Source organism: Boleophthalmus pectinirostris, unplaced genomic scaffold (assembly GCF_026225935.1).
Source record: "Boleophthalmus pectinirostris isolate CB_2022bp ecotype Guang Dong unplaced genomic scaffold, ASM2622593v1 HiC_scaffold_1, whole genome shotgun sequence".
Classification (NCBI taxonomy): Eukaryota; Metazoa; Chordata; class Actinopteri; order Gobiiformes; family Gobiidae; genus Boleophthalmus; species Boleophthalmus pectinirostris.
In genome coordinates, this window is record NW_026570970.1 from 28,448,402 (window position 1) to 28,467,602 (window position 19,201).

General features: G+C 37.9%; 1 protein-coding gene across 4 annotated transcripts in view; it reads left to right on the forward strand.

Annotated features, from left to right (window-relative positions):
* The window catches only part of pard3bb (par-3 family cell polarity regulator beta b), a 346,128-nt gene that overhangs the window by 125,937 nt on the left and 200,990 nt on the right, over positions 1-19,201 (forward strand). For 3 of the 4 annotated variants that reach the window (XR_008632058.1, XM_055152785.1, XM_055152788.1), the window contains 3 exons: positions 1,459-1,564; positions 4,088-4,203; positions 11,711-11,755. Coding sequence is in view for 3 of the 4 variants with exons in the window: in XM_055152785.1 (XP_055008760.1) it covers positions 1,459-1,564; positions 4,088-4,203; positions 11,711-11,755 (267 nt within the window). In the remaining variant the exon portion in view is untranslated. The remainder of the gene's footprint in view (positions 1-1,458; positions 1,565-4,087; positions 4,204-11,710; positions 11,756-19,201) is intronic. The other variant, XM_020920325.2, reaches the window with a different exon arrangement.

Consider the following 19,201-nt stretch of genomic DNA (forward strand, 5'->3'; position numbering starts at 1 on the left):
GAACTCAACCTGGATTCAGCCTGGTATCTTTACCAGAATTCAACCAGGACTAAAGCAGGACTAAAGCAGGACTAAAGCAGGACTAAAGCAGGACTAAAGCAGGACTAAAGCAGGTCCAAGAGTTCCGTATACAGAAGAAGCTCTGATGAAGATGAGTGGCGATGTGAGGTTCCTCTGTGTGGCAGATGTGGACAGAGTGAAAGAGGGAGCAATAATCTGTGCGTGTGGTTTGACAGTGATGCGCTCACAGAATGATGACTCTATGTAAATGTCCCTGTGTGAAGAAGAGCCTCGGAAACTCATTTTTCACACACGCACACTCACTCACATGTACACGCAAACACACACAAACCTATCACATTCACACATCTCCTGCACTCTCTCTCCACGTCTCATCCACGTCAATATTTCTTCTTCTTCTTCCTCTACTGCGGCGGTAGCGTTCATGGACTTATCTCCCTCTCAGACTGTGGAGTTAGCGATGATGGGGCTCTAGTTTGAAAGTCATAAGAGCAGCAGGAAATCTCATCTTGAAATGGGTTTCGTAGGAAGTTCTATGTAAAGTGTGAAGTCAATGTGAAAGTGTAGACTTTTGTGATCAACACAATTTCATTTTTCTTTTCAAATGAAGTTATTTATTTTTTCATTTATTTTTTAATTCATTTGTATCTTTATTTTTTCATTTAAATGTAACTTTATGGAGGCCACCTACTCCATGGAGATGTTATTGCTTCACAGTATGGCATTAAACAGACTTATCTTCATGGAGACAAATGGGTACAAAGCCAAATTACAGGTTAGATCTGTGGAGAGGCGACTCACTCACTGTAACAGAAAAGTAACTGAATTAATGCAGTTGAATTAGTTAATCGCTGAATAATTCCGAGGTGTACTTAATATGATGTTTTAACACTAAAATGCTATTAAAGATTTACTTAATGGAGTTTAAAATAAAACCACTGCATTCTCAAATTTTAAATGGACCGAATGAATTCCCTAGAGTCTCTCTTTTGACCACTCCTTAAAACCAAAATAATCCCGACTAATGTGGTCTCCAATTGCATCATGGGAGAATGGATTTAGGAACACATTTGGAAGTCCCTTGAGATGTATTACACAGTGGTACTTAACCCTACAATGGAAATGCACATGTAATATTGTGGGGTAACCTAATAGCCCCTTTGTTTTCAATATTAGAGATTAGGGAAATATTCATTTTGAAGTCACAATATTGACTGGATGAATATATTGACAAAGGTGAATACTGTGATAATATTGTTCAGTGAGTGTTCAGTGTTCAAGCCCTATTTCACATTTAATAAAATTGCAGTAGCCTAGTTTATTTTAATTAGTTTATTTTAAGTATAGTTTGGTAATCATTAACATGCTGCCTGTTATTGTAGAGGTGTGCTACTTAGTTATGGTGGAGGTGTGCTACTAATTAGTTCTTTTTTGCAGTGGGCAATGGGAGCTACAGTCACATGGACGAGGAGGATGGTGAGACGTACGGACAGGAAACATCGTTCAGTAACTCCGTCCAGCAAAACTCATATCTGCATGAGAGGTTTGTTTAACTCTACTGTTAAAACCAGGGCTAATCTAAGACGCAACTGAATTAAACACTACACCACAGTGTTACATTTTTATTAACCAGAACACCAGGACTTAACCAGGTCTAAATTACAAGTTTACCGGGACTTTAGTCAGGATTAAATCAGGACTGATCTAGGTCTACTTTAGAACCTGATAAGGACTAAACCATGACTGGCAGATAATTGGGGCAATGTTAATCTTAATCAGGTCTGAACTCTGTCTAGCCGGTCTAGCCGTGACTAAACCAGAAGTCGGATGAAATTAGGACTAAAACTGGACCAAGATAAGATAACATAAATAGAACCATTATTTGTAGTTCAAAGGGGAAATTGCAGTTTACTAGGGATGTAATAATAACCAAAATATCGTAATATCATCGTCAAAGGTCTCACAATAATATCTTTGACCATCACAATATATCAAATTACAAGTCTTTTCGTTTAAATTAATGGTTATGGAGCAGCAATAGCTAAAAAACAGAGGGAACTACATAGACCAAGATCCTTTGCTCTGTTTCAGTGAAGAGTACATGAAGAAATAACAGTTCTAAGCACTTTTAAGTCTTAGTTCTTTGGGTTAAGTCTTGTCAAGGCATTTTTGTGTTTCCTCAAAATATTGCAATAAATATCGTATCGTGAGATGCATATTGTGAAAATATCATATCGAGAGATTTGGATATCATTACATCCCTACTGTTTACATTACCATATTTAAGTTGGGGCATTCTGAGGACTCACCCCATACTAAATCAAGACATCCATATATTTTAGCCAGGACGATGTCTGAATAGATATATTGATAAATATCTTCATTGCAGAATCATGGTCCAGAGTAAAAGACAAACAGACAAACAATATACTAATGGATCTATTAAAATCTGACTAGGACTAAATCAGGATTTGCATATTTAATCTGTGCAATGTTGGGACCATGTAGTATCCAAAACCTCAACTGGGAACAAGACCATTTTCCATAACCATCAGTGAACCAATTTTGGACTTTTCAAGCTCTAAACCAGGACAAACTTAGGCCTGCAAGTATTATATAGAGGAAAGTCTTCTATTGATATTTTGCAGCTGATGTCATCAACATTCCCTGGGGGTGTAAAGCTAACTGTAGGCACTACACTGTCTGAAGCTCCGTCTGGGAACTACAACAACTGAGCTGACTTGTACTGTTAAACATTTCTCTCTCAAATAACATTACAGTCATAATCTATCCAGCATTACCAAAAGTTTTTCAGTTAGTCACTCACCTTTTTTTTGAAAATCAAACATCTAAACAGGGCCATGGTCATAGTCTCCTGAAAATATGTTGCTTAAATCCATTTTATGACAGTGTTTATGTGCATTGTGTCACCATAGTAGCTGCTGAATATTCTGCCATCGACATATATACAGAACACCCTTCAGCGTGATGTCACTGCAAAGTATCAATCGTGTGTTTTTGTATGTTCCTATCTGACTGTGTATTCTATATGTCTCCTCCTGACTGCACTGACACCACAGCTCTGGTCAATCATAATCACATTACAGTTCTAACCTATTTACATTCTGTTCCCGTTACTGTGTGCAGCTAAATTCAATAAATCTAAAGGTCAGCTTGACTTAGCTCCACTTCTGTACTCTTCAATTTGTGCAACTCAACACTATTGGTCACATTTGGAAATCTGCCTTTTCCAGTTGTGGTAGAATCAAATGTCCAAATGTGTTCACAGGGATAAGAAAACAACTTGGTATATTCTTGGCTTAGTCTAAGTTTAGACCTCATCCAAGTCCATGTTTAGATCTGGGTTAGTCTTGATTCTAGGGAGCATTCACATTTGCCTATATGTCATGGAAATATTGGAACTGAACTTGGAATAAAACTCATAATCACATTTGGACTATTTAAACCAGGACAGACCAATGACAAGTGTGAACCTACCCTTAGATTTGGAAAATATACTTTGCAAATCTGTCATGATTATTGTTTGAAAATGAAGTTCATTACCAGTTACTTTAACTTTATTTAGTTGCATTAGTTGCACTGAAATATAATTGACATTTTTTTTCAATAATACATTTATTCCAAACATGCCAACATTTTACAACAATCCATCCCTTTTATGATGTGTGTATTCACTTGCACACAGGTTTACAGGTTGATTTGATTTTACATCATTTTAAAGACACAGGGTATAACCATTTGTGTCAAAAATTGACTAAATAAAAGGATGCTTATGTGTGTTATTGCACTGAAGAAACTTGAAAAACATGCGTCCTTACTGTGAGAAGGCCTGGAGGGCCTGCTTGTTTCCATGGAAATGTTGTTTCTTTAGCTATAATCTTCCACAGTATGGCATAAAATATATCTATCTCCATGGAGAATGGTCCAAAGTATGGTTTTAAGTTTGTATTCCAATAGAATCATGCAAGTTACGTGGCACTTGCAGAAAGTCAGAAACTGTACCTTTATAAATGAATGTCTAAAATAATCTTTCTTTTGTTTTTAGTTTCCGAGACAATCTGAACCGCGCGTTGGCGCAGAGTCCTAACCCTCGTCAGTTTCTCCATGTGAAGGCATCCAAGAGCATGGACCTGGGTACGGCCCCGAGCAGACAACACACTGGTGGGACCCTCTAAACCTGTTTGAGCTCTGCATGAGGCTGTCTGCATGTGCCCATAACCCTCCTCATGCACGGCTACAGGCGAATGCTGCTACGGCCCCACAACACACTACCTGTATCTGTCTGTACAATGCACACACTTTACACACATTACACACAGGGCACCGAATACTTTCAAGAGCTCTCACTTGAAATTGAGTTTAGATTTTCAAAGTGTATCTAATTTGAATAGTGAACTGACTATCAAAAACATGTAGGAAGACCAGATGATTACATTTATTATAACTACACCTTAATTGGCTATAGTAAAGCATGAAAAAAAATCATAATGAACAAACTGTTTCTTAATAATTATTCATGGGGGATCAGCCTTTATTATGGGGACAAAAATGTGGTCTCCCATTACTCAAAATCATTTATTGGCACAACATGATATGGGTACACTTAGGTTAAGGTTTAGGTTAAGGTTAGGATCAGTCTTCAAGAAATAAATGTTTGTCTCATGTCCCCAGAAAGCAAGGATTATTATTATTATTGTGTTTTTGAAGTTTATTTAATGGTTAACTGACAAACGTAGTCCACCTGTCTCATGCAGATGTTAAAACACTAAAACGGCTCAGTTGTGTGTTCTTGTCACCTGCACGAGTGTTTCTTTTGTCAAATAACAGTGAATGTGTCTTTTCTTTTAATCCTGTACAAACCTACCAATTACCAAACCTCAATTCAATTATAAGACTATGATTTCTGCTTCACTCGCTTAACAAAAGAACGTAACAAGCAACAATTTGACTGCTTATTAGTACGTCTTTATTATGCAAAAAAAAGTGCTCCGTTCTGAACCTGCTTTCCACCTGTGGCTTCCAGATGACCGATTTAAACTGACATTTTGATAGTAGAAACTTTCAGATTTGCGATTGCTAATGTTTTGGCCCACATTTGTGTACTATGACTTCGTACGCAGTTTCTAGACAATGGCGTATTGTTTGAAATGTCACTCCCTCTCTAAGCTGGATTTGCAAAGAGGGAGAGAGAGAGACAGGAGAGGAGGGGATTGTGGAAATTGCATTGAATAGTCCGCTACCATACGCTGCGTGTCCGTACATCAAGCTTCTTTGTAGTTTTTACGCACTTGATCTTTGCTAAATGCCAGCCCAACCAAATTAGCTTTTCAGTCATGATAGCACAACTGTCATCGCAGAAATGCATGGATTGGCAGCAATAAGAGGAGATTACGAATGGCCCATTTATTAACAAGCTGTGCAGAAAGACGGTTATATAAGCGGGCAAAAGTGCAACATGCTGTAAGATTTTTATAGTTGAATACTGTATCAAATATTTACAATGGCAAAGTGGTTAATGGTTCACTTGCTGGTATTTGCAGTCAACCCATACAAGCTTACTCTATTTTCTGATCTATGTTGTAATGTTTCCTCATCACAAACATACCCGGAGTTGTGTTTTGTTTCATTCACACGTTTGGATAATTGCAGCTATGGAATTGGTCATCTCCACTGAACAAAAGTAATGCACTCAAACATGTGAATGAAACAAAACACAACTTCCGGTTTTTGGATGAGGTAACAACATTATAGCATGGCTTAAATCGCACAAGAATTAACTTGGTGTAATATAGGACCTTTAATGTGCAAATAACAAACAAAAGGGACATCAATCTCCTAATGTAAACCTGCATATAAATAATGTGAAAGCTTAAAGAGTCATACACTTTATATTCTTAAATAAATTAATAAATAAGTAACATTAGAGATGTAACGATATCCAAATCTCTCTGTACAATATTATCATGATATGCATCTCACGGCACGTTATTTACAGCGATATTTTGAAGAGGCTAATATAATTGTAAATAGGACACTTTTTTTGCTTTTAAAAAACCTTGACAAGATTTTGGTGTGAATTATTTCCATCATAATCTCAAGAATACAAGTAAAAAACATATTTCTTCATGTTGTTTGCAATGAAATGAAGCTGTTGCTACTATAAATCCATGCATTCAATTGCTTAAACATATGGTTTTATAGTAGGAACTTCAAATTTGATATATTGTGACAGGCCACGATAGTATTGTGACACTTTTGACGATATGATATCACGATATTTTAGTTATTGTTACATCCCTAAATAATATTGTATATATTCAGAAAAAACACACACACACAAAAACCTTTCCCCACAAAAATATGTCTCATTTTCACTATTAATTCTCTAAACATAAACCATACAGAATTAAAATTTGAGATACACCTGTTTTTCCAGTGTCTCTCTTCAAAGTCTGAACTCTGCTCCAAGCCACATATTTTTATTGACAGAGGATTGGAGAGAGCCTCTATTAAAAACACCCAAGCTGATGACTGACAATTACAAATGACTGAATTAAGTGACTCACGTTGCACATTCTGCCTCTGGCCCCTAAATGGCACTGTCATTTTTAACTACTCGAACTTTTTTTTTTCTTCACTTGGACGTGTTAGAGACTGTGAACTCTACACTGAATTCTCTGTTACATCATAACATTCCTTATAAATTGGAACAAACTTAATGTTCTGCTGATTCTCAATTAAGATGATAAACATACACTCAAGTCATGAACTCTCTTCTTTGAAACACTAACTGGTAAACTTTGTATCTCCCTCAATTTTGCCTTGTGCTAGTTAAAGGCCCGTAGCAGATTTTTCCCATCCAAATTGGTCTTGCACACAGCTCTTGAGCTCAGAATAAGTCGGCTGTGTACTGGCTGCATCTAATTATGATGTGTTTTATCAGATAATCAGGAAGTGCACTGGTAGCATTCTGGTTGTTTTTGGTATTACCGTGATGGCAAAACTGTGATCTGAAAATTGTGAGAAGCACTTAAAACTGATAGTGGTAAATAATTAGGATATTTAGATAGATGGATAGATTTTAGAGTGCATAAAAGAAGCAAAGGATACATTTGGACTATTGCAAAGTTTTTAAAATGAACTAGTTTTGTTTTTGACTTTTTTAAGACAGTAAAAATCCAGTCTTTAAGTTCCTTCATAAATATATTGCTTGAAACTACGCACCACTACAGACTACGGGACATTGGCGCTGGAGCCGTGTTTAATGCAATTAGATTGTCTTGATTTCATTTATAAAGCAGTTATTTCGCCTCACTGTGCCCACATTCAGAGACACATTTTCAGAACAATGTTTGGAAAAGGTTTTAATTCAGTTAGACCGTCTACAAACTCCCTCTTCCTTCATTCAGTGCTTTATAATTTAAATAATGTGATTCATTGGAAGAGAATGAGGAATTTAAGTAAAGAGTTGTAGCATGTTTCATCCTCAAAAGGCTCATTGTTTTACATGTTGGGTTAAAATATGGTATGGGAAAGCGCTTTTTCTTAATTACATGTTTTTCCTAATGTAATCGCTATTGGTCCATTAGCTAATACAATGCTGAAATGGCTGCCAAGTGGAAAAGAATGTTAAAAGTAAAGTTTTCTCAACACTATGCAACTTTTCTGGTGTAGAGTCTGCCACCTGTTTTTCTCCATAGCGATTTTTTACACTAGTGCATTCAATTTACGTTTCTTGCATTTATTAAATCACAGAATTACTTTGAAAAACACACGCTCTTTCTGTGATTGGGGTTACATCTCCACAGATCTGACCTCTTACCTGCTTGTTCCCATGGAGACAGACATGTTCAAAGCTACACTGTTGATTTCTGTCTTCTTTCTGTCAAACACTACAACTGAATAGGAGGCACAATTTACTGTACCATTTTGTGACCACTCAAACATTCGTTATGTGTTAGCGGGTTTATTCAGTGCATGAAAAATATTATGAAAGTATCACATAAAACAAAAAAATGTATGATCCAAAGTTTGCGTTCCTAAAACTGCCGTATTTGTATTCTTAACATTTCCCGTAGTATGAAAAGGTTCTGTGGTCCAACAATTCAGTTCTTGTTATTTCAAAACATTATTTCAAGTTTACAGCATGTCAAATTCTCACTTATTCTTGTGGTCTTATTTTTGTGTGTGCATGTCCTCCTCAGCCCACAGCCTCATGTTGTTTTTGCGCCTCGTGTCGTTCACAGACACAGAGTACGGTTGGTTTTCATTAGGGAAGAATTTGAAGGGAGTTTTGTGGTCTCGCTACGTGTCTGAGTGCATGGGACAGCGCTACCAGTCAATGTGGTTCTTATTGAGGCTTACATGCTTTGTGGCTTTGGGCAGAGGGAGGGAGACAGTGGAAAAATATCAAAGAAGTGAAAGTGCAGTTATAAGAATGAAATCAGTATATCAAAGTTAAGTAAAAATCTGTAGCAAATATTTAATTTAAAAGGTGCTATATTACGCAAAATTGTCTCTTGTGAGCTTTAAGCCGTGTTATAATGTTGTTACCTTCTCAAAAATATACCTGGAGTTGTGTTTTGTTTTATTCATACATCTTTTAATAATCTTTTATTATTAGTCTACAGCTCCAAAGCTCAAAATACTTAAATTTAACTGCTACCTTTTAACATTTGTTCAGTAGAGATGATCCAGATGATACTAGTGAAAGTGTATGAAGTTTAAAAACACTTTGGAGCACTTCCTGTATTACCACATAACATCACAAGGTGGAAAAGATTGTTTTCTGTCTGAAAGAAGAATTCAGTGTAAATATGCAGTGTTTATGTGTTAAACAGTTGTGAATGAAACAAAACACAACTCTGGGCAGTACCGATGCGGAAACAATGTTATAACATCGATCAGAAAATAGTTAAAATGGCCCAATCTACTAACAAACCATCAAATAATTGGAATTTGATTAAGAAATTTACATCTTGACAAGTAAAAATATGTATAAAAATTATTTCAGCATATCTACAAACTAGAGTAAAAGTAACAAAACCATTCAAAAATCATAGCTCAGATAGCAAAAACATGTTTATGCAGTCCAATATATTATAAGATATTGCAAAGAAGAATAGGTTTACAGAAAAAAGAGTAAAAATTGAGATGATCTGACAAAAGAAAAAAATGTTTTGAGTAATTCTTTCTTATTTGTTCCACAGCTGTAAACAATGCATCAAATGGGGGACAGCCTGAAAGTGAAAGTTGGATTAACAAAGAGAAATGATACGCGGAGAAGCTGTCTCCACATTAAAGGCGGGAGGAAGACATCAATGAGCGAGACCGGGGTCGATGTGAATAGAGCAGATTTAGGAGAGGTCAGAGGTCACGGACAGGCCTGAGAAATGGACGAGGGGTCAGTCAGGACAAAAAGAAAAATGAACTTAAGTAACTCGACATCACAGGGGAAGGTCCACTCTGTAATCAGCCCGAGTCATGATCAATTAAACACTTGATTTGATTAGAACAACACCAGGTAAGTCAAGGAATATTTATAGGTTTGGTGTTGTCAAGGGGAGTAGGAGCCAGGCAGAGAAAAGTAGTCTGGCATTTTACATATCTGTTTATATAAAGCTGTCTTCAGACTCTTTGCATAAGAACTTCAGATTTTATAACTTAAGAAAATGATGTATTTCATACTTTGGCGTGTTAATGTTTTGAGAATTATGAAATATGATAATGGTTGCCACAATAGTCAACATGTGGACTTTAAAAACACAGAGTAGCACTGGCTTACTGGCTTGTTACTCACAATCTATCTTGCATCTATCCATAACAAAATTCACTGCTAAAAATACCTTAAAAATGTGAATTCTTAATCTCTCCACAGAGCTGATCTGCAACTGTGACTTGTTGACATCACTTGCTTGTCTCCATAGAGATAAATAAGTTTAATAACATTCTGTGGAACATTGCTAGAATAACACCTCTACAGGGACCCACACCGGAAAAGTTTTATAGGCCACATTTAGACTGCAGGGCTTAATGCTCAATTCAGATTATTTTTTTTGTGAAATCAGATTTTTTTTGCAAGGTTGTTCACATTTCCAATTAGATGACTTGTATGTGATCTCCAGTGTGATATTTAAACGCCTCAACAGTGTCCTGCGTGCACATTGGAGGACACAACGACGTAGCGAGCATGCTCAGTGTTTATGGAAGTAGCCTTAACAAAATACGGTCCAGTTCTTGTAAAATGGACAGGTTACACCTCCATGGCCGCTTCGTTTGTTTGAATCTATTGCCTCCTTGTATTTGACTTGTAGGTTCTTTATTTTTTGTTGACGTTGGAGCCAGAACTGCTTGTAGCTGCGCTCTGCCATTTTTTTGACAATCATTTCAAAAAACACCTGGTTCCAATAAGAACCCTCCAATTTGGCCTGAATACAGCGATCCCCCCAAATATGAATGAACTCTCTAACCTCGCTTTCCCTCCATTGACTAGACTCCGAGCCTGATGTGTAGTTGGCATGAAGGTGACCTGGCCGTTCAGACTGAAGTCGCATGTCAAAAGATCAGATATGCATCGGTTTTAGGAGCACATATTCAAGTGGTCTGGGTCCCATTTGAAAAAAATCGGATCTGTGTCGTTCAGACTGTCATTAAAAGATCAGATACAGGTCACATAGGGGCCAAAAATTTTGATTTGGGTCACTTCAGGCTGCAGTCTGAATGTAGCCATAGTGTACATGTAATATTTTTGTGTGATTGTAATGTTAACTTCATCTTAATCAGTCAGTCAATCAATCAATCAAACTTTATTTATAGAGCACTTTACATACAAAAAATGCAACACAAAGTGCTTAACACATAAGCATTAATAATCTTTGTAGCTGTAAGAAACCTAAGAAAGAAAACAACTCCTCAAAATGTTATTGGTACATTTTGTAATTAGATGTGTTATTCTAAATGAAGCTACATCTTTAAACAGTACATTTTGCAAAGGTTTGGGACAAAGCGCATTGATAAATTCTTTTATGTAAGTGAACAACTGTAACTGATGTGATGCACTTGAAGTCATTGTATTGTTTTGCCACTTTGAACTACTCAAACGTTGGTTCAAGACTGCTTTTCTTGGCTTTCTTTTTCTCCCACACAGAGTTTTGAGTTCTCATTTAGTTTGAAGTAGATGGAAGCGTAAACTCGATTCCTCAACAATACCACAAATCAACTTCGACAATATAAAATCATTGGAGAGTGAGACAACCATTGTACAAACGCATTACTCATGTATTGACAATGAAGGCTTTGCTGTGCTCCAAAAGAATCAACATTGATGAACAACTGTAATCTGATAGCAGCAATATGTTTCCTATCAGCTTTGTCTTCTAGTCCAAAATCTCACTGCGGCTGTTCATGTTGTATTGTGTTTCAAAAGAAAGAATTTTGTAACTTGTACAAACAGCTCAAATGATGGGTTATTCCTGGTAATAGTAGACCACAGAAACTTTTATGTGTTGGAGTGAAAATGGTTGTAAAATATGAGTGAGAAATGTGACTGTTCAGAAGCCAAAAACAACATGTGGAAAGCAGTTTCAAAACTTATGAATGAGAGAAACAGGGAAATGCACGTATATTTTTACATTTTCAAAGTCAAATAACTTTTTTATTTTTCTTATAGTGGAAGATGAAAGCAACATTGGATCCATGGATGAAAACACCGCAGGTAGGATGCCATCGTTTTTCTTGAATTGTAATGTAAAGGGCCGTCCAAGATGTTGTAGGTTCAATCCCCTGGACAGTCATGAAATATATTGTAGTACTACTTCCCACTGCTTTTTGGCCATGTAAACTTGCAGCTTTGTTGCCTTTGTACAATAACTATAATTTTGATTTGTGGCTGCTCTTGCAATGACAATATTTGTAATATTAGTTCTGTTTTAGAGTTTGCATTTTTAAAGTTGCATTGTGTAACTTTTCCGGTGGAAGGTCCGACACCTGTTTTTTCTATGGAGATGTTATTGTTTTGTCCTTTCTGTCATCCTGGAGACAAAACTTGGCCAAGTTACTGGTCAGTACAGTCTGGTTTTGTAAATATTTTTAAGCAATGAAACCCCCTGTATTTGAATAAATGTAAGGTAGATCTGTTTAATGTCATATCATGGAACATGAAAAGTAAAGCAGTGACATATCCATAGAAACAAGCAGATTACGGACCCTCAGTTGAAAAGTTAAAAAGTGAATTTTGGACATAGGACCTCATTTCCTAGTGAGCCAGAGTGTTGGAGACGTGTGGAGACACTTTTAAAAAATATTCCATCAAGTCCTTGTATTTGCAGAGGTCGCTGGTGCTAGGCTAGTGCGTGTCAATGGCCATAGTTAGCCTGTCACTAAAAACAGTCTTACCCACTCCACAAAACACCCAAAGCAAATCTGTTATTACACCAAACTGTCGATGTGAATGTCTGTGTTGATAGAATAATGTTTGAAATAAAACTAACCTTGATTCACAGGAATCGTTGCATGCTGAGGGACTATTTTCTCAGCAGCAGCGGAATTTTACTTGCCAGTAAGATAGATGCTAGGTGATACCAGTCCTTTGCTGCCAAGCTTTCTATCAGGAAGTACAACTCACCGCTGCTGCTCAGACATACATCCTTCAAATGCGAGGTTGGTTTTACTTCTAAAATTCTATCTACACAGACATTTAGTTTGACAGTCTGGCGTAATAATTTTTTTACTTCAGGTGTTTTGTGGAGTGGGTAAGACTGTTTTTAGTGGCAGGATAACTATGGCCATTGACATGCACTAGCCTAGCACCAGCGACCTCTGCAAATACAAGGACTGGATGGGATATTTTAAATAGAGTCTCCACACGTCTCCAACACTCTGGCTCACTAGGAAATTAAGCTGTATGTCCAAAATTCCAGACTGTCCCTTTAAGATAAAGTCATTCATTCAAAAATGAATTCATTACTTCATTCTCACTGACCCCTTGTGTTAGGACAAAAGATGATTTTAATTTAATGGTGATCTGTGTAACTTTTTGGGGGGTTCGCCACCTGCTTGTTTCTATGTAGCTGTTAATTCTTTGCGATGAATGTTTCACAGGATGGCATTAAATTTATCAATCATGCATTTATTTATTTATTAATTTTTAGGTGTTTTTTGTTGCTATAGAAACCTTGAAATCTGTGCATTCTTATTGTGAGTGGGCTCGCCTCTCCACAGATTTGACTTAAATCATGGTCTAGTATCACCAGTAAGTCAATGTGGAGATAGGTAAATTGAATACTATACTGTGGAAAATTCTAGACAAAACAATAACATCTCCATGGATACAAGCAGGTGTTGAACCCTCCACCAAAGCTGCCCTCCCTCTGCCTTGTACCCTATAGCTTGGATAGACTCGAGCAATCTCCCTCCCTTACAGAAACAAGCTGTAAAAATAAAAGTGCTTTTACATGGATGCTAACAGAGTAAGTCCCCCTATAGCTATAACAGGCATTCATGCATCATTTAAAGTGTGTCTGATCAGAGCTTATGTGAGACGACTGCTACAGCATGTGTGTATGTTCAAGTGCTCACATGGACTCTCAACTTCTAATCAAAATGAATAGCTTCATCAAGCCTAGTCCCACTGCTATATGATTTGGCACTCAAGAAAAAAACAATCGTATATCTGAAGTCGCCATAAACCAACCCGCTGCCTCTTCTCTCTCCCCCCATCCCTCCTTCCTCTCTTTATCTCTCTCCTTCTCTCTCCTTTTTCCCTTTTTACTCCCATACCCCTCCCATCTCCGACTCTCCTTTCCCTCCCCTTTCTCTCTATCTTCTCTCTTTATCCTTACACACTCCCTCTTTCTTTCAATTTCTCCTTACCCTCAAGCATGTCACCTCTTTTCTCTCTCTTCTCCCTTGCATATCTCTATCCCCTCTCCATCTCTCTCTTTTCTATCTCTATCACTGCTTTCTCTCTTCATATCCCTTCCTTACTTCTTCCTCCCTTCTTCATTCTCCTCCTTCTCGATCCCATATCTCTCTCTCTCCTCTCTTTCTTATTCTCTTCTCTCTCTCACTGCTTTCTCTCTCTTCATATCCCTTCCTTCATTTCTCCTCCCTTCTTCATTCTCCTCCTACTCGATCCCATATCTCTCTCTCTTCTCTTTATCTTGTTCTCTTCTATCACTGCTTTCTCTCTCTTCATATCCCTTCCTCTCTTTCTCCTCCCTTCTTCATTCTCCTCCTTCTCGATCCCATCTCTCTCTCTCCCCTCTTTATCTTATTCTCTTCTCTCTATCACTCCTATCTCTCTCTTCCTCCCTTCTCTAGCCATTTTCCTTCCCATCTTGTTTCTCTCTCTCCTTGCACTCTCGTACTCTCCCTCTCTCTCACTTCCCACTCTTCCTCCCTCTCTTTTCTCGCTCACTCCCCTATCTCTCTCCTCTCGCCTCGCCTCGCTCCCTCTTTCTCCCTCTCCTCTCCTCCGTCTCTCCTCTCCTCCTCTCATGTCTAGCCTGCATTTTCGTAGCCCTTGAGTGTCCCACTTGCTCTGTGCCTCTCCTCTCCTATACTCTCACCACTCCTCACATATACCTCCTTAATTTGTGCAAAGTGCATATCAAAGCGGACACTGCCACTTCTAGCTTTCCCCTTAAAGACTCGCAAAGAAATAGACCGATAGAGAAGGCACACTCATCTAAAAGCACTATACTATTCTACCTTCAAAATGGCTACCTGAAAAAGCCACTGTTTTCAATGTTTTTTTTCTTATTTGGTTTTACCTTGAAGTTGCTACCTTTTCATTTGTAAGTACTTGAGTTTAGCGCCACTCTCTGAGCAAGGGTGCTATCTGCCACTTTGAGTTCATCAATCAGAACGGCTTTTTACCGCCCTGGTTGTCCACTGCTGTTGCTATTGACTTCTGTTGCGAGCCGAGCCCTATTAAAATGAGAGTTGAAGTGTACAGTACCTTTTGTAATTACGAGCTACTTTTAATTAGAGGAGAAATTAACCTATAGCTCGAGCAAATTAAAAGCATGCAGTGTTGGCCTCTGTGCAAAGAAGTTTCTGGGTTTATCGCAGTCTAAATTCTTTGTATTAAAGTTGATATTAGAAGTGGTATTCTCTATTGCTTGCAAAAAATAAATGCTAGAATAGTTGACAGGTCACTGCTCAGGAAGTACCCCGCTTAGAGCCCATGGTTACTGCAATCCACTCTATTTTATGTTTTGCTGATGGTAATGCGAATTAAGGATGTTATACCTACACTACTGGTCAAAAGTTTTAGAACACCCTAATTTTTCCAGTTATTTATTGCAGTTCAAGTTGTGCAAGTCAAATGAATAGTTGGAAATGGTACAAAGGTAAGTGCTGAAAAGCCAGAGGTAAAAAAAAAAACAACATAAAAAATAACAAAACACAAGTCCAAGCTCTGCCAAAACTACCTCAGGAAAAAAGAACAAGATGGTGAGACAGTCTCCAGACTTAAACCCCATTGAGCTGGTTTTGGGATGAACTGGACAAAAGACTGAAAACCAAGCAACTTACAAGTGCCACAGATTTATGGGAACTTCTGCAGACAGACTTGGAAAGAACTTTCTGAAGAATATTTGATTTCTGTTGTAAACGGAACAGGCCACAAATGTGTTCAGCTGTTATATCTGCCAAAGGTGGCTACATTGATGAATCAAAAGTTTAGAATACGTTTTGGTCAACAGCAAACAAAAATAAAATAAAAAACTAGAAAAAAGTGTGGTGTTTTAAAACTTTTGACTGTTAGTGTAGTTGTCTTGCTCCAAAACACAACAACCGTATTGATGACAGCTGAGATGAAACCTCCAACTACTGAATGTCATTAATTTGTTCAATTCAGTGTCACTCCCTTTTCAAAGACAAAAAAATGCAATGTTTGAGTATTCCAAGTTCCACCACATTAAGCGTGCAGTGTGTAATGTTTCTAGTGGAGGGTCTGCCACCTGCATCTCTATGGCGATTCTTGCTTTACCTGCAATGTCCCACAGTATGGCATAAAAAACTATCTATCTGTCCATGCTGTAATGAAGGATTTTACTTTGTCATGCTACAGAGTACCTCAGATCTTTTATTGGCTGCTGTACACGTATCAGATCTTTTTTGGTATCACTGGCAATTCAGTCATCTGTTTTAAATAATTTTTGGCCATGAGATTACTCTCTTGACTCACTGCACTCATTTCGTTTTCATATTCCATATTAAAACTATCTTCATGGAGACAAACAGGTGGTAGAACAGGTCATGTGAAAGGTCATGTCAGTGGAGAAGCGACCCCACTGACAATAAGTATGCATGATTTTCAGAATGTTGAATGAATAAAATATATATCTAAATCACATATGAGGCAAAGCACTACCATCTCCATGGAGAAAAGCAGGCAGTGGACCCTCCGCCAGAAAAGTTACATAATTCACCTTTAAGATATTCCTAAGTGTGTAATTGCTACAGGTTTACTAGTTATGGAATCAACAGTTCCCCTCATTAATGAAAATGGCACACTGCACTGCTCCCTAAATTCCACTTTTTAATGTGTTTTTGGCCTAAATTAACCGCTCGTCCAATCTCTTTAACCTTATAGTTGGAAAAGCCTCTCCTTTTTACTACACCACATCGCCCTGGGAATAGCTTTAACTGTGTGTTCCTGGCAACAACAATTCATTTTCCAACCTAGTTTTTTTTCTATGTCTGATGTATTCTTTATAAGTGATATGCCTCCAATGGGACAACAGGCAGCTGCTTGGACCTGGGTCAGAGATTTGGGGTTTTGGGTTCTTTTCAGACACAAGGACTTCTGGGAATGGCTTCTTTTTTTTTTTTTTTTTTTTTTTTTCATTCCACTTCGTAGCCTCCACACCCTTTCTAAACAGCTGGAAGAGCATGCAGCGCAGCCTATAGGCATGTGAGGCGGGGGAGAGGAGAGAGGGAGGGAAAAGAGAGAGGGAAGATGAGACAGAAGAAGAGAAAAGAGAGGGGGGGAGAGAAGAGAGGGAGATGAGACCAGAAGGGAGAGAGAGGAAGGGACAAGAGAAAGATAGGGATGAGATGGAGGGAAAGAAGAGAGAGAGGGAGAGATGGAGAAAGTGACTAAGAGAGGAGCGAGAGAAAAGCGACAGGGAGAGAAACAGTGAGAGAGAAGAGACCATACGCTGCAAATGCAAGATGAAAAGTATTATTACGTCTATGGTAATGTTATGGTAATGGAAAGTCTCAATCATACTGTGGAAAAGTTGAAGCTCGCAGGCTTATATTATATTGTAATTTTTAAGTCGTAGATGCAAAGTGACTGAAATTGCAGACATCATTAGTGGATGTGTGGAGTTTTAGCCCTAAGGTGAAATGGCTTGTGAGCGATTATATTTCCGTAACTAAACATTCCTATTTGTGTGCATGGAGAGTAATATATTAAATATGTGACTCCCAAATGTTAAGATGGAGCCCAAATGAAGACACAAAATACTCGACTTCAGCTGTTAAAAATCCCAAAGTAACAGTTACGTGGGTAATTACTAAAATCTGTGGTGATCTCAGAATATAAAACTGGCCTATTGTACATTTCCACTCCTAAGTTTGAATGCAACTGGTAGATATTTGCCTGGAATCCAGAACACGCACTTCTGCAATACTTTACCCAGACGTGAATTTAATCATCATTGGATTTCAGATGATTTACAAGTATAATTAGTCAGTCTGGAGATTCATGGTTCGTCCGTATCAAAACAAATATGGCTTTTTTTCAGGAAAAAGTATGGAAAGAAACATCACATGAGACTGAGAAACACTGCAGATTTCTGTAGAAAGAGTAAGCAAAGCACTAAAATGATGACCAATGAGTGACTTTGTTTTACATACAGTATGTCTCTAAAATAAACAAATCTGATTGGATATGCCGTATACTGTAATACCATAGTGTGAAACATTTGACCTTGGACACGAATAGAGATTAGTCAAGCTGGCACCACCAAGTGCCTCCACTCAATTTCATTTCTCTCCAGCAACTAGGTCAGGAATCTGGTTTGCAAGAACCCCGGAAGTGCGAGTTAAGGTACCAGCCAATCAGCGAAGAGCCATACATTCTGTGTTGGCAACGATTTCCGAGATCAAGGATTTAAAGCCGGAACAAAGAGAATGTTTGGTGAATTTTATCAAGGGGAAAGACGTTGTTGTCCTTCTTCCTACGGGATTTGGGAAAAGCTTAATATGCCAGTTAACCCCATTAGCCGCGCGTTTCATACATCACTACCAAATAGCAGCAATTGGTTAAATTAAAAAAGTACCCGCCTACCATCGACCTAACGAAGTCTAATACTGTGAGGTCAGATGATTTCCACAAAGTGAAACCGGCTGATGAATCAGGCTAAGTAGAGATGCACTGATCCAGCTTTCTCTTTTCCAATATCAATGTCAGTACTTTGGCTTTAAGTATCTGCCGATATCCGATATCAGGGCAGGGACAGGGTCTGAAAATATTGTTTATTTTTGTAAACATAAATGGCACATGGTTAAATATTACCCAGATGTGATTTGTAACTGTTATTTATCATTTAAAGTAATGAGAGAACAGCTTTGAAAAAGTTCCAAATTTACAAGTTCAATAATATGATGTGTTTGGGGCCAGCATTGACCTGATCAGTGAAATGTCTTATTACACCAATTTACAGCCCAAAATGGGATATCAACTGAACAGATATTAAATTCATCAAAATATTCAATATCGGCGCCGATATCAGATACCGGTATCGTACTGGTGCATCCTGAGACGCAAGATGCTGACCTCCCTCACCAGACAAGTTACCTAGTGTAGCTAAGAATATGAACTTGAAATATGCTGAAATAAATACAAAAACTGCATTGTCATCAGACAGTTTGAAAACCTCAGCTTAAACACTCCCTTTTATTTCCTCCATTTGGTGAATACTGTACTAAATAGTTAAAACGATCTCCCTTTTTACTGGAAACGTTAAGCTTTTGTGGTTAGACATGCCTGACGTGCTTCTTTGTGTTGGCAGATGCTTGTGTATTCTTCTCAATGATAAATCAAGTCAGCTGCAGACGTACAATAACACGGACTATAGGACAGTAATAAATAAATCACGCCACACTGGAGGGTTTCCAATTAGGCCCATTTAAAACACTGACA